This window comes from Corapipo altera, unplaced genomic scaffold (assembly GCF_003945725.1).
Source record: "Corapipo altera isolate COAL_440 unplaced genomic scaffold, ASM394572v1 60, whole genome shotgun sequence".
In the NCBI taxonomy this organism is placed as follows: domain Eukaryota; kingdom Metazoa; phylum Chordata; class Aves; order Passeriformes; family Pipridae; genus Corapipo; species Corapipo altera.
The window spans coordinates 7,540,878-7,557,118 of NW_020884912.1; the positions used below are offsets into that span (position 1 = coordinate 7,540,878).

General features: G+C 41.7%; 1 protein-coding gene across 9 annotated transcripts in view; it reads right to left on the reverse strand.

Annotated features, from left to right (window-relative positions):
- The window catches only part of KIAA0319 (KIAA0319 ortholog), a 58,345-nt gene extending 42,493 nt beyond the window's left edge, over positions 1 to 15,852 (reverse strand). For 7 of the 9 annotated variants that reach the window (XR_003529464.1, XR_003529463.1, XR_003529462.1 and 4 more), the window contains exons 1-2: positions 15,466 to 15,555; positions 3,211 to 3,368 (exon numbers count right to left, since the gene is read on the reverse strand). Coding sequence is in view for 2 of the 9 variants with exons in the window: in XM_027654066.1 (XP_027509867.1) it covers positions 3,211 to 3,295 (85 nt within the window). In the remaining 7 variants the exon portion in view is untranslated. Of the gene's footprint in view, positions 1 to 3,210; positions 3,369 to 10,810; positions 10,878 to 15,465; positions 15,556 to 15,765 lie in introns of those variants that run through there. The other 2 variants (XR_003529460.1, XR_003529461.1) reach the window with 2 other exon arrangements.
- Between the last annotated feature and the right edge of the window lie 389 nt (positions 15,853 to 16,241).

The following is a 16,241-nucleotide window of genomic DNA, read 5'->3' on the forward strand; positions in this document are numbered from 1 at the left end:
GGGAAAGAGCATGAGGAGAAAGGAGCGAAAGAGATGAAGCACTATGAACAGACTGCAACCCTCATTCCTCATGCCCTGAGCCACTAAGGGGAAGAAGACAGAAGAACTGAAAGTGAAGTTGAGCCTAGGAAGAAGGAAGAGGTGAGGGGAAAGTGTCTTTAGATTAGTTCTTTGTCTCAGTTTAAGGAGACAGAAATGTTTTGTTAAGGAGGATGAGTTATGAGGTAGACCAAACTCCTCTCTCTCAGCAATTGTAAATCCGAAATTAAGAGGCTCCAATCGAGGAAGTATGGAAAAAGGAAGAAATAACAACTCTTTATTACAGAATATATGTATATTGGCAAAACAGCAAAAGAACACAAAAACAACTAAACAATAATCCTGTACCCAAAAGTCCCCATCAAAAAGGAAACAGTCTGATACTTCTCTGTCCTCTAGTGCGACTCTAATCACGGTTGGGAGGAGCGCTGTTGGATCACTGGAGGAGCAGAGCCTGCAGTGCTCGGTGTTGGTCAGCAGGGGCGCCGTTGGGCTCTGGCAGTCGCCGCTTCAGGCCCTGGTGCATGGGAGAAGCTGACAACGGAGATTTCCACCCCCCTCGAGGAGGTGAAGGGGAAAAAAGGGGAAAAGGAGGGCGGTTTCTTTCCCATGAAACTCACAATGTCTGCGGCTGGCTGTGGTTGGGACTCCCCCCTTTCCTTGTTGAGCACAAACTCTCTGATGAATTCTGAGCAGGTCCGGCTGGCAACAGAGCAGACCGTAGGCAAGCCAAGGCCGGAGAACAGCCAGATGACCAGGCTGAGAGCAAAATTGGCCTCAGAGCTTTTCCAGCACACAACATGACCCCGTTAAGGCAAAACGTGAAGTGGCCCCCATTTGCAAGGAGAGGAGGAGAAAAACTCCTCCCCTCTCCCTGCAGTTTTGGAAGGGCCATCAACCTGGAATGCAGGTCTGCCAGCTAGTTCTTTTGTATAGCCAATTACCCCTTCCACCTCCCTCGTTCAACATCCTTCTTTTATGGCAGGACAGGGGAAAGGAAAATTTCTGCTTGGATTTTTAGAACAAGTAAACCTATGACATTCTTACTTCTCATTATCCTACTCTGATTAATCAACAATAAATTAAACTACTTCCCTATGTCGTCTTATTTGCTTTTGACTGTAATTAGTACAGGACCTCTCTGTCCTGATCTCCATCCATGAGTTTTTAGTCATATTTTTCTCTCCCATCTTGCTGAGAAGTGGAAATGATAAAGTGATTTGCTGAGCACCTGATAGCCAGCAAAGATCAACCTACCACATTCATGAAAAGCAGTCAAATGCTATTAGTCAAAAGCCACCACACACAGAATAAAACCAAATAAATGTCACCTAAACAGGACAGAGTAGCCCATCTATATTTCTTTTGACCAGAGCATATTCTTCAATATCTTTACAACAATATTCACCAGTGAGTCTGTTTCTCTGTTCTCTCAGCAATGAAATGTCAAGCCTTCCTTTCCTATATAAAGTCAGTCTTCTCATTATCTTAAATTAAAACATAAGATGACTTGGGTTTTTTTAAGAAAAAGTGGCGCTTAAAAGCACAAGTTCCTGTGCAGAAAAAAATTGCAGAATGAACACCCAGCAAATTCCTGAGCCTCAGTAAATTCACCTTAAAGCCTGCACTAAAAAGAAGCCCTTTTGATTTAAAAAATTTGAGCATCTACTGATGTATTTTAGCAAACATATCAGGGAAATCAGCAAAAACCTTCCAGTTTAATTAGAGTAAATATTAATTGGATTTAAAAATACTGCAAATTATCAAGATGAAAATAAATTCTTACATTTTTATTAAAATAATATGAGATATTAGATTATATTATCCTCTGAACACTATGCATTGGTACCTAAGATACAAGGAGAGGCTTGAAATACAGCCAACAGTCTGAGAGCAATGGTCTTATTCTCAGATAAACCAAGAAAGCATAGCAAATTTGGAGCTAAAGACTGATAACTTTCTATATGCATGTGGAAGATATTCTAGTCTGCTAATAATTAACAGTATTATTAAAAGTATGAAATTGTGACATTCTCTACAGGCAAAATCCAGTATTTACTGCACATTACTGTCTTCTGTTGAAGTTGCTGTGAGTTTTTTTCCAAAGATACTAGTATGGACCCTACAGCAGGTACTCAGTATCTCATAGGAGAGCATTTTGTTTCTAAAAGGCATACTTGTTTACTACAGCAACAAACACCTCAGCTCCATGTTCTTCTCAAAGAAATTGGCACTATAAGATCCTCAGGGTGATCTTGATGTCTACTTTGAACCAGATATGAGCACAGCTATAGTTAATGCCTATCTCTCCTCAGCTGTAGGTTAATACCTACGCCCCTTCACCCAACTTTTCCAAATTCAGTAGTCAGTTTAAGCCTTAGCACATTAAGCAAGGCTCCCCCTCATGAAACAGCCCATCCTGTTTTTACTTCAAGAGACGAAAGTCTGATAACTGAGTGTTATTTTCTCAATTCCTGCTAATATGGATGCTGCCAGTATCTCCAAAGCCAGAATTCAAACACTAACTTTTGAGAAAATAAACCCCACTTCTGCAAATACTTTTCTGCACTTGCCATATCAAAACTGCCTGCCCCAGATTAAGTCTCTCTATGATACAGTGGTAGTATTAAGAATTACTATCATTCTGCATCTGTCTGATTGTGGAAATAATCTACCTATTCCTGTGGCTGAAGCAGAAATCTACAGGACTACCCTGTGGTCTTTGGAAGGAAATATATGTTTGTAGAGAGGATGATGAGGTGACAGATGTGAACAAATGCATTTATGCTTCTCATATATCAACCATCCTACGACACTTTGGAACAAAGAAGTAGCTTAGAATACAATCAATACATCATTCTTAAATTGCCGTCCTGAAGAGAAATAAAAGGAAAATGCTTTAAACTTTCCCACTACCCTTTCTTGTGCCATGCATCTCCCATGAAACAGCCTGCTGAAACTGGCTCCACACAGCTACTCGCAATCGCCTTCCTCCATTGCAGTCAACTGCCAGTTATGAAGTTGTACCTTCTCAAAGATTTCTGGATTGAGAAGTCACAAGATTCTCCAGTTCTGGCCTTATTTGTATTTCCTTCACAGCTGTATACACACTCCAGGAGCATGTGCTTCTCTTCTCTGGGTGACTCAGACACACAAGAAGTAAACTCCTACCTGTTATTGCCCACAGGAACAGGCAGAGAACACCAGGTCCAAATGCCATGCTGCACCACGAAGGCAGTGACAACCGCTTTTTCATTTGTGTCGAAACTCTAGGTCTTAACGTCCGTTTCCTCTTATATTGTTTAGTTCCCTCCTGTGTCCATCAAGCACTGCAACAGACAGCACAGGAAAAAATAGGTCAGATGTGAGCATTAATTGGAACGTAAAAGACAACAGACAGTTGACATGCAGGTTTTATCATTACTTCCTGACTTCTTGATGGATGACACAGTAGATCAGGCAAGCTGAAGATACAGAACAAATTACCTACCTGGAAATCTCTTTCTCTTTTCAGAAGATGCAGAAACGTCCCAGAAAGATTTGCATGCTTGGGCTACTCTACCTCAAAACCCACATAAATTCTGTTTGGAGTTATCTATCCAGTCCCTGGTTTTCCTCTGACTTAAAACAGAAACTAGCACATACCCTTAAATGAGGAATCACAGACAGTATTGTTTGTGCTAAAATCCATGCAGTGTTAAGGTAGCTCTTGAGGCAACCCTCAAGCTGTTCTCCCTTAGCTACCAAGGTAAATGAAAAGAATTTCTAGGGAGACATTCCTTGCCATGACACTGAATTCTACAAATAAGGCAGACTAAGCAACAAATAGATGTAAGGAATGAATAGTTCAAAGCAACATTATTCATACAAGAAAAAAAAGCTAGTTTAGCCAAACTCACCACTCCCCCCCTCCGCTGCCCCAAGGATCCTAGATGGATGCTTGACCAAAAATTATTTCTGTAAATGAAAACACAGGTAGTGATTTTTTCAGTGAACAGCCCTTCTCAAGGCAGAGTATCTCCGTCAACTCCCTTTGATGTTCATTATGTGACTTTCATCTTTCAACTGCCTGTATCTACATATGATGGAAATGCTGTTAACTGGATGCTCTTGGAAGGTTCCTTACCACACATAATTTTATATGATGAAAGATCATCTTGTTCTTTTTCCCTTGCAAAAGAAGTAAGTTACTTAGATGTGCTAAGGCTGACTGAACTAGACTAGAAACCCTAGCAGCTCAGCATTTGGACTTTTGCTCTTTGAGAAGGGATCTTTTCTAGATGGCATGTCTGTAAAGCACATGAGTATCTGGACCTTGGTTTGCAACTTCTGTGACTGACCCGCAGATTTTCCAAAGCAAGACCTGTATTTATCTCAATACAAAGGGGACCAGAGGTTGGCAGTGTTTTAGAATGATAGGTGTTGTTCTATCACCAGCTGAGTGGATCCACTGATGTGTAAATGTTTCTCCCACTTATTCATTAAAGAGTGTGAATGCCTCCCAGAGCTAGCCAGACCAGCATGCACACAGCGAATAGGTGGCTCAACCCAATACAGAGCATAAAAACTGAACAACTAGCAAAAGAATTTTGAAGAGAGTAATGGGCTTGAGCTAGCTTCAAGCCACATGTTCCTTCCCAGTGTTGCAATGGTGAGCTTATTATAGAGACTAGTAATGGGAATCGCATTAGTATTATGACAGAACTGTATACTGCCATTGCTGTGTTTTGCCAAGCATAAAGTACATTTGCATTGTTATTTCCATAAGCTTTGTGTTGCCCCACAAAATCAGAAATCCTGTGTCACAACAAGTATCTCCAAATCAGTAAATCTGATATTAAACATTTCACCCTCTACACACGGAATATCTAAAAGGAACTGGTCAGAGCATACTGGACTCTGACAGCTTCTTCTCAAGCCTGTGGTACAAACACTAACTCTGCTCAAGTCAAGCAAAATGAGTACAGAACATCACTAAAACCATGAAAAAAAAATTAGATTTAAAAATAAATCGCAAGTACAAAAAGATAAGGTTTTGGGCAAGCTCCCTGTAAAACCAGGAGAGACTATTACTAACTTTTCAAAAGCCTAACTTTTCTTGATTTAAAATATAACTTGATTTCTGGGACCTTTGTTCTATCGATCATCAAAAGTCCCCTTCCCAAGGCAGATGTCTTACAGCAGAGTAAGCTGGCCTCCCAGTTTATTCCTATGCTGCACAATGAGAAAAATTATTTCTGATCCCAAAAAATAACTGTCACCAAAAGAAAAAAGAAACACATAACACTGTGCTGTTCCTTGTATGATAGTATTTTAATATATGCAATTAGATGTTCCCTCAGGAAGCAGTTCCTGATAGAATACACATAGCTGCGCTTCTCTGTAGCAATTTGAACTAATTTAGTAAGGTTTCACCTTAGAAAGAGCAAAAGGCTGTCTGGACACTTCCAGGTACTACTTCTATGATACAAAATCTTCAGCAGTGGAGACATATTTTGCTCTCTTATATTCCACAATTGTTATTCTGTCCTTCCACCAACTATAAAGTTATCTGTTTCTGTAACAGAAAAAAAAAAAGACCACAAGTTTTTTCTTTTTTTTAAGCCAAGACATTCTAAATATCCCATTCTGAATGTGGTCATTGAAATGGCTGAGCCTTTGGCATTGTCCAGGAATAGTATCATTGGCAACTGAACAGAAATGAGCATTTATGCACAGGAGGGGAAGAGTCAGTCCTGAAGGCCCCATAACATGGAACCTCACCTTTTGATTTCACTGTAAAGGTGATACAAATGAAATTGTTTAATTTCGCACTGAAATGCACGATGGACAATCAATCCACAGAATGGTTGAGGTTGGAAGGGACTTTGTCTATCTTGTCACCTTGTCTACCCCCAGCTCAAATGGGGCAACCTGGAGCTGGCTCCCAAAAGACCATGTCCAGACAGAGCCAGTATCTCCAAGAATTGCCTTCTTTGTAGCAAGGGCACAGGTCCCTTTCTACAAATGTATTTTACAGCTGGGATGTCCCCATGGAGTTGTTCTTCCTCATGTGCACTTCCACTTGCTAAACTTTATGAGGTTCCTGTCAGCCCATTTTTCCAGCCTGTCCATGTCCCTCTGGATGGCACTGTGACCATCTGGCCTATCAGGCACTCCTCCAAGTTTTGTGTCATCAGCAAACTTGCTGAGGATATACTCTGGACCACCATCCAGATAATTAATGAAGATGTTAAACAGGACTGGACCCAGTACTGCCCCTTGGGTTACATCTCCAGTTACTGACCACCTCACTCTGGGTGCAGCCATTCAGCCAGTTTTCAATCCACCTCACGCTCTACTTATCCAGCCCCAAGTTAATAGATTCTCTACAAAGATATTAAGGGAGACAACGTCAAAAGCCTTACTGAGGTCAAGACAGGCAATATCCACTCTTTCCCCCTTATCTACCAAGTCAGACTTTTACAATGACATCACTAAGAGGTTGGTCAAGCATGATTTTGCCTTGATGAATCTATCCCGGCTCTCGGTTATGCAGGCAGCGATCTCCAGCTGAAAAGAGATGATTTCTTAAGCCTTTCCAGCTGAAGCCACCAGCTTACACTTGCCCATGTACATTTATTCTAACACATTACTCAAAGTTATTGCTTTTATTTAGTGTTTTATTTCAGAACATTCAAACTAAACTAGAGAGATGTACAGAGCATACGATTTTTATGAACTCCACCTTTCAACAGTTTTTGAAATGTTCCTGTTGCTTTTGAGAGAGAGAATAAAGGAGCAGAGATAAGCTGTGTTCCTGATAAATATTTCCAACTTATTACCACAAACCCGAAATACCTCATATATGAAGTGTAGAAAAATTATTATTACAGTAAGATCAGAATTTCACATACAGATTTTTTCCTGTTTCTATGGAAATCTGTCTAGACTTGGAAAAGTTGCTAGCCACCAAAACCTGTGATTTGCAGAAGAGCTTATCACTGCTGCTCAAGGTTTCTGAGATATTGTGCATTTGCTGCAACCTTCACTCATTCCCAGAAGCAGCCAAATGGATCAGATGCCGAAGAGAGACTTTTAGTCCTTTAGCCTAAGGAAAAATGCATCAGGCTCAGTATCAGAACATCACGAGGTCAGAATTAGCTCAGATCAAAGGAAGAAAAATAATTTGTTTATTTTATAGGCCTTTTTCCTTTGCAAGGGCAACTTAACTATCTCACTAAGAGAAGACAAATAGCAGCTTCTATTTCCTAATGAACAGCTGACTGAGGAGTCCACAGGATTACTTCTAGCAACACTAAGAAAAACATTGAGAGGTTGTGCAAGTGATCCATATTTTTTCAGCATTACTTGTCCAGAGTTCAGAAACACAAGTTCTTGTAGCAGATGGTTGTGAGTTTAGTTTCTTTTTTTTTAATTTAATTTGCATTAAGAAAATACAACTTGCCAAAGCTACAAAATGCCAGATTTTGGACCGCATGCAGAATCTCCACTGAATCCTTATGGGACACACCATATGAGGATACAGTGAATGCACAAAAGCAGCACTGTGTCCTCCCGTGCTTCTTTGTGCCTCCACATCTATTGATGTTTAATTTCCACATAATAAAAGAGTTTGCATTCACTGCAATGCTAGCTTGTGCTTCCTGATATTAGGATCAAGCTCAGACACAAAGTACACAAAGTCACAATTCAGTGTACAGCTTCTGACCCACAGATGAGAACAAAGCTACCAGACACTGCATGCCTTCTTAAGCTGTTAAAACAATAAACACTGCTATAGTGTATGCATCTGATGCTGCCCTTATCATCCTCATGACACTGTTCTGTTCCCCACAACTGCAAGTTTCATCACACAAACACAAAAGACATTAAATTTTTAAGAAGGTAGCAAGCCATGAGATTCCAGCAGTTAAAAATAACTCAGGCCACAAGATTAATTTGCTAGCTGAATCTCTATCCTTCACTGATATCACAAAGCCTGTTATTTTTATAACAACACAAGCAGTCAGCATTGCTGGTAATTACTTTGGCATTTCTTGGCTCTTAGGAGTTCAAGTCTGACTTCAACTCTTAGCTAGAAGAGGGATGGCAGCCTTGAGAAGCAGGTATGGTAAAAATAGACACGTATTATCCATATGTTGCCTTACTCTGAAAGCTATGTTTTTCTGGTCCAGCTGGCAGGTTTTGGCAGTGCTCTAGCCAAGAAAATAAGAGGGAATTCTGAACTGATCCCTCTATACAAACATTTCAACTTCACCATCTTTTAAACATATGCAGTTCCTGATCAGGACCACAACATCTTCTCGTAGATAACACAATGAAGAACAACAGCTTTCCAAGGAAAAGGAACTGCCAATATTTTCCCCGTCTTCTCCACCCTAAATCTCATTCTACATGTTGCTTCATCTTAGCTTTAATGCAGAATGAAGTAACTTTCTCCCTTCGAGACAGAAAGGAGTCAGCCAAGCAGAACTATATTGCCACTTCCTACACCTAATTAGGCCAGGGCTATAACCATAAGAATTTGTATGGACTGAATTACCTGTGTCTGGGAATACATTCGAATCCTACAGCTCTGAAACAACAAACAGAGCATAAGGCAGTATGCTGGTGCCCTACAAAAGGTGTAGCAGAATGCCTGCACTCTTACAAAATCAGAGACGAGAACAAGTGGTGTCATGAAGACAGTCAGAGAGCAATGCCAGGCAGCAGAAACCTCAAGGAGAGCGAGTGCCCTGAACGCTGGGCCCAGCCACATTGTCACTGGGGGTGAAGGCAGGCAGGGGCTTCTTGCCTTCTTGTCATTCTGGTCATTAGCACAGCCAGGCAACATGCCAAAATAAATACTGAAAGAAACAGTATCTGAAACTCAACCCACAGGTAAAACAAGCCCCACATATTTGAACTGACAGTATCTCTTATATAAAGCAGGCTGGCTGAGTAAATGAACACATGGTAATGTTCACTTAATGAAAGTGTCTCTATACACTTGTACACATATATACATGTACACACACATGAATATATGTCAACATTTCTATTAAACATAATACAAGACAATCCTTTAGTAAATCCACCTCTCATGAAGAATTTAAATTTCATCAGTTATTTCATCAGTTATTGTACCTGTACTAACACCCAAGACAGTTACTTAAGAGCTGAGCATTAACATTGTATAAATACTGCAGAAGAAAGAAAAATAAAACTTCAGGCCAGTAGCATTTTTCCCTAATAACACAGAGAATAATTCAGGACATGTGCAGACACTAGGAGTTCTAACAATAACACATACTCTATGAACACACATCATCAAAACAGCCACAGGTTAGGCATCTAAATAAAGGAGATAATTTTCAAGCCCTTCAGCAGATGTGGAAGATATTGCAGAGTCATCAATGCTTGTGACCTGTGCAAAGTCACCTTCCTCTTACACTATTTTCTAACAATAGGTACCCATACTTGAAAAAAAACACCATGACTACTGATGGAAAGTTATTGCAGCTTCAGGATACAGCAATAATTGCAAATGTCTCTCTGCTTTATTCAGAGGGGCTTCACAAGGAGCCCTTGCTGAAGGCTTACATTAGACTGGCATTACATCCCAACTCTAAATCAATTTCCTTGGTCAAGCCCAGGGTACGAACAAGTTAACCATGATAAAAACCCAAACTGAATAGCTGAAAATACCCTGCCATGTTAAGCTGGATAGGCTACCTGCTCCACTAGCTCCACTGGTATTCACAGCTCTGTAAACTGCTAAGTGACACCAACTGGACAAATAAAGACAGAGCTGTAGTGCTTCACAGAAAGAGCAATTTTATTCTACAAGATTTAAGTAGCCTTTATTACAATTGCTGTGGAAAGAGCAAACAGTAGTGGAAATCCTAAAGGTGACAGAGTTAGCAGGGCTATATGGTGTCAAGAACTATTTACAAGGAAGGACAGAATATTTTAAACCCACCAATGAACGGTGGAACTACTCTGCTGAGAAATAAAAATACTATTATCAGACTCTGGATTTACATCATATTATGGCATACAGTATTAAGTGTAAAAGGTCAGAATATTTCAGGATTGTTATTACTTAATTTGCAATACAAACATTTGTATAACCCTGAGGTCAGCCAGCCCAGTAAGAAGGGGAAACTAACCAAAAGCTAACTCTCAGGAAAAGTCAGTAGCACAGAATGAGATTGTCAGATACTTGAGAGCCCCACACTCCCCACTAATCAAAATATGTCCCTTCAGAAGGCAGTCAAACTACTGAACAATTCCTACAAACCATCATACTTTCATCTCCATATGTTTTCTATTTTCACAAGGACATAGCAGAGAGAACTGATAAGTGAGGTAATATCAAATATGTACTCTGCAATGAAAATTAAGTGAGACCTGTAAAGGGAGAGATTGAAGGAACGAGATGGCATCTTGACCCTTCCACAGCACAGAGGAAAGACAAAGACATCCTTACATCATCCTTTGGATTTTTATTTAGCCTGTCCTAAGCCTCCCATGAAGGGTATTTCAGAATTTCTCTATCTACCTTCTTCCACTATATAATTAGTTTTTTTTCAACAGGAATACAGATCACAGAAGAAAATGCGTAAAAGGTGGCTGAAATTTTTTTCAGCTTGCAGAACTCAAAGTTTCTACTGCCCAACAGCTGATTGAAGGCCTGTGACAAAGTCTTGTGATCTCAATCGACTGCCTAGTTCAAGTGCCATTACACACAGCACGCCGCACCTCACAGTGAGCTCCAACTAGATACTGAGGCATCCTTTTGCAGCAGAGGTACAATTTGCAGGTGTAGGTTGATGTTTCTGGAGAAACTTGAGTAAATTATAAGGAGAGTTGGAAGAAGGATAATCACATAGTTTAATCTGGATCATATAAGTGCACAGAACAGAAAAATGTATTTATTTTGCACTTGTTCAAGGTCAAAAATGACTATACTAAAACGACACAAAAAACCCACTTGACCATAATGCTGGGCTGAAACTAATGGCATTTTTTTCCACTTAGAATGTAAGTCCTCAAATTAAAAGGAAGTATTAATTGATTCAAACCATCATTTTGAACTGCAGTTCTTGTGATTCTGACAATTTTTCCTTAAGTGCCATTCCCTGAACTACAGTAATTATTGAAAAAGTATCAATTTTCAGTAGAAAAAAAATAAATCTCTCTCTACAGCAGGGAATACCACACCATTTAAAACCACAAGATTCACAGTTTTTCATAGATTGGTCAAGACTTCAAATACTGACAAACTCTTGACCCCATTTAAGTCACTGTTAGGATTTAGAAGATTTCATCTAGGATAATTGAACTGTTGCACTTGTTAATACTGCTATTTAATATCTAATGCTTAAAAAAAAATAAATTAAAATTGACTCTTCTTGAGTGCTCTCTACCTAAGCATCAAAGCTATATTTGCAGACTGGAGATCTAAGTTTGCAAACATACTATGTAGGAACCCTGGACAGTGATCTCAGAAGTGCTGAACACAGAAATGATCACAGTTCAAAGGAAATTGCAGGCACTTGCTACCAAAATGTAGGGGCCAGCTGTCACATAAAACATGAGGTTGTCTTGAAAAAAACAAGTTTATAACTTCAGCCAAAGCAATACCATTTACAGAAAGGGTCGCAAAAGCTTTTATGTTATTGTCCAGTGCAATTTGAATTCTTGCACGTAATTAGCTACTAGATTTTACTTTGACATTATAGCAGTAATAGTACTCATGATGCAAACATTGTGGAGGAAGACAATTAAACACTACTACATTAAAATTTAAGTTTTACTGTAGAAGTTCTCTGAACTCACTCCCCTTACATGAAATGCAAAGTTCACTCATGTAGAAGAAGCAATAGTCTGACACTTGAACTCAAATGGACGTTCTAGGATTTTAGATAATATTTTTGTATTACACTATGGTGTTATAAAACCGCACTTAGAAGTACATCTAATTTATGATAGCTTTCAAGGGCTGTTCACAGATTGACTGGCAGAGACTGGATCAAGCAATGTAAGCACTAATGTCAACAAAGCTAATTGACCATTTCTGAGATTAGAGTATTGAATACCCAGTGACTGCCTGAGATACAATCACACACACTGCAGGAAAAAGAGCTTGCATAAGGGGCGTGGGTACAACAGCAGATAGCCAGAAAAGCCCAAATCTTCCAAGTGAACTACATAAACACTATCTCTATTTGTGTCTTGGTATTTTATCACCTTCCAGAAAAGATTTTTAATGCAGTTGGATGCTGTACATCCATTTCCAGATCTAAATCTTCTGTGTTGATGTAAGAGTAGAAAAATTAGCACATTTTCTTAGCTAAGACAGCGGGGGATGAAGGGCTAAGTCCTTTCACCCACATGACCACATCAACTTTTACGTTCATTATTAGCCTGCTCTCCCATAGAGAAAAAGCTTACTTGAGAGATTTTCCTTTTTTTCCCCACTTACCTACCCTTTAAGCCATTCATTGCCTGATTTCAACCAAAGAAGAACAGATTACCAGCAGGTAATTGAGTTCTCATGACTTCTGTAAAATAAGCCAAGCCAGAGAAGACAAAACTGCATTTTGAATGTCTACAGGCCCACCCTCAAAAACCATGCCATCCAGTTTCCATAACTGAAAATGGTAGCCCATGTGTCATGCCATCAGCGCAATCTGTGGAAAGAGGGGATTATGTGGCAAAAATGTAGAGGCACATGGAAAGACAATGGAAAAATCCTCATTTGACCTCAAGACATAAATTCATAGAAATGTTCCTCATCTGTTGTTCAGAAACCTACTTGCTTGTTATAAACAGCTAAAGTACAAGTGTGTGCACACGCTCCCCTAAAATGTAAACTTCTGGAGCCCAATCTCAGCTAACTGAGTACATTTTATTTCTCTAAAACCCAACTATATTTAACCAGGAGAACTCCTTGCAACATGCAGAACAGTTAACAAACTGTATAGAGGACAGATTTATCAAAGAAAATGCAGTAGGACAGGAAACAGCCTCTAAACTGCCCCTTCACCAAGGCTAACTAGCTGAAAACTGGCATTAGATTAACCACATTCATATTATCTCCAACCGGACTGACTCAATTCCAATCTGCTCAGTATAAAGTCACATCATCCTGAAAAATACTCAAAAGATCATACTGTGGCACCATTCAGGAAGAGATTAGGTGCTGAAATGGAAAAGTAACTATATCTGCTGTTAAATTAGATTATAAATTTGTACAGAAAGACACTCTGTGACAGAAATTGAAAGCTAACTGCCTGACAGTAGGAAGGATTTCTCCCCATGGGTACAATATCCATTACAATGGTTCTCTGCTTTCTCTACAGTGTTGAAATTGGAGACTGCTGGATATACAACACTTGATCACAACTCCACCTTTAATCACCAATTTCCCTTGAAGGATATACATTTAGTACCCCTATCAAAACTACCATGCATAAACCTTTCCCAGATGCTTTCTTAAAGGAAAGATTTTTAAGCAAAGTCCATACAACTGGTATGTCCAGAAACCCATGGCAAACCTTCTTTAACATCACAGAAGGTAGAGCTAGAAAGAGTCTGAAGGGTTCCACCTGAAACGAATCCTGTGTCTGTGCACATGGGGACCAGAAGGAATCAACTGTTTTTAAAGCAATTCTGATGGAGACTTCACAAACAGGTTCAGAAACCTGTCCATGGTAACTCCTCCCTCTCCACACTATTGAAATTGGCAGCCCACTCAGAGAGCATCCAAACCAACACGCTGAGAGATCATCTGTACACAAAGCTGAATTAAACTATGGCATCTCCAGGTCACCAAAACTTCTTCACTTCATGCAGCTCATTAGAATTGACAGAATTGCAACTAGTTGACACAGAATTAACGAAGATGAAACAGATTCATATTTGAATGTGTTTTCTGTGGAACTTGAAGTTTTCAGAAGTGTTACAGAAGTGCTCCTCCAGCCCTCCATCACAGTACTTCCCAGAGGAAATGGTAGGGAAAAGACTAAACTGGGCAAGCAACCACAGACCACGACCATAACTCTATTATCTTAACTAAGGTAAAAACCAGGATATACTGCATTCTCCACTGCCTTGTGCTTAAAGGAAAAGCATCAGCCTACAAAGCTTGTACACGTACACCCTCACCTTACTTGCACCACTCAGACACACAGTTTGATGTACAACATTTTGAGCAGCTTACCTCCCATCATCTAAGCCACCAAAATGAGTATGGACAGTATCACTTACTAACTCTGTATTATGTCAGGTTTTTAAAGATTTAAATTTGACTCAGTACAATGCCTAATTGGGAAACATCAACCAAAACAGTCAATCTTGCTGCACAAGGCATGGAAAATTAAACAAAACAAATATCTATTAGAATTGTGCGGTTGAGAACCAGTCTTCTACTACAAGATATTGCAAAGGCAAAGATAGATACAGAACCTACCCCAAAGAGTTTAATATATCAACTCCACTACCTTGTCATGCAGCCAGTGTGAGGAACATGAGAGTGTTCCTACAGTATAAACAGATAGGGAGGAACAGAGGGCAAAAGAGTTTGGGCTTCATATTGTTCCCTCAGCTGTCTGACTACTCATAGGCTTTCTGCAATAGGCTCCTGAAGCAGGTCAGGAGGATGGAACTGTCTCCTGGTTTTGTATAGCAACATCGATGCAGGTAACACTCAAAACTGCAGCGATATATAAAAATCACACTTAGTACTTTCTTCTGCTTAAGCTCTGCTCTACTGCTCAGCATGCAACCTGACAAAGCATTTCACATACTACATGTAAGCACCATGCTCAGCAGACATGTCTGGGCTGTAACAAACACACACTTTGACAGAAGGCTGGAGAGCAGCTTACCAAGAGTAATATTCTTACATTCCTTGAAGATATGTATAGAGAGAGATAGATATATACATGGAGAACAACATAAAGCTATGATTTCTGAGCTCAGATCAGACACAGCTAAATGCACACGCATTAGGAACCATCCTACCGCAACTGATCCTTCATACTAAAACACTTATTTTTCTATATATACATAAATAAATATATCTGCAAATTAAACACCAAAACACACACACACACATTCCCCCAGTGCAGCCGACTCTTGTATCTCCCCACGCTCCCGGCCTAACAGGTCGCACAGGATACACACTTTGCCACACGCAGACGGTGGAGTGAAGGAGGCAGGCAGGGAGAGCTCCCTGGAAGACCGGATGGCTCATCGCTACCGCTGTCCCGTAGCATTCCAGCCCGGCGCTCACAGCCGTGGCAGGGCTCTCTTTCCCCCGGAGCCCAGTCTGCGCCTCGCCGGGAGCGGCTGCCCAAGCGCCCAGCTCGGGGAGCACCGGCTCCGTTTTCCGCCCCTTCCCCACCTCCGCCCAGGCCGCGGCAGCGATCCTACCTGGAGGCGAAGGAGGGCAGGAGCCGGCACGGCCCCGCCGCCCCCTTCCTCCCGCGGGCGCTCGGCGCCGGGAGCCGGGAGCGGGGCCGGGGCGGGGGCGCTCGGCGGGGCCGGGCAGGGCGGCTAAGTGCCGCCCGCCTCCTCCCGCTGCTGACTCAGGAGCAGGCGCCGTCCCTCCACACCGCTCCCGGGGGACGGCCGCCGCCTTCCGCGCAGGATCACTGCCCACAGACACCCCCCGAGCACGCACCGCCCGCCGCCGCCCCGGCTCCGAGTCCCCGCCCCGGGAGGGAGCCACACCTGTGGGCAGCGGCAGCACCCCTGGGAATGGCAGAGGAGGGGTGGGAGGCGGCTCCCCTGCCACCGAAGGGTTGGTCCAGTTCCATCCCAAGAGGGACTGGGGGTTGTTTTCCTGCCGGCAGTAAGGCGAGGAGGTGCCGCGCCTCCATCTTGAGGAGGGGGCGCGGGGGAGAGCGAGAGGCGAGGTGTCCCGATCCACCCGCGACCCGGCTGCTGTGGGGCCGTGTTACCGGCCACAGTGCTACACCGAGAGGCTTTACCTTCCACAGACGCGACCTCGGTGCTGCTGCTGGAGACGAGCAAGCAGGACGTCTCCCAGGTCTGAAGACTTTAAGCACAGGGTCTGAAAGTGTTGAGCCAACAAGATGTAGTGGGAAGGCAGCCGAGCGCTCTGCACCACTCCACTCTGTGTACCGTGGTGTCGCGGTTGGCCTGCCAAGGGGCCTCGGAAGTGGGATCCCACAGCGTCTGTATTG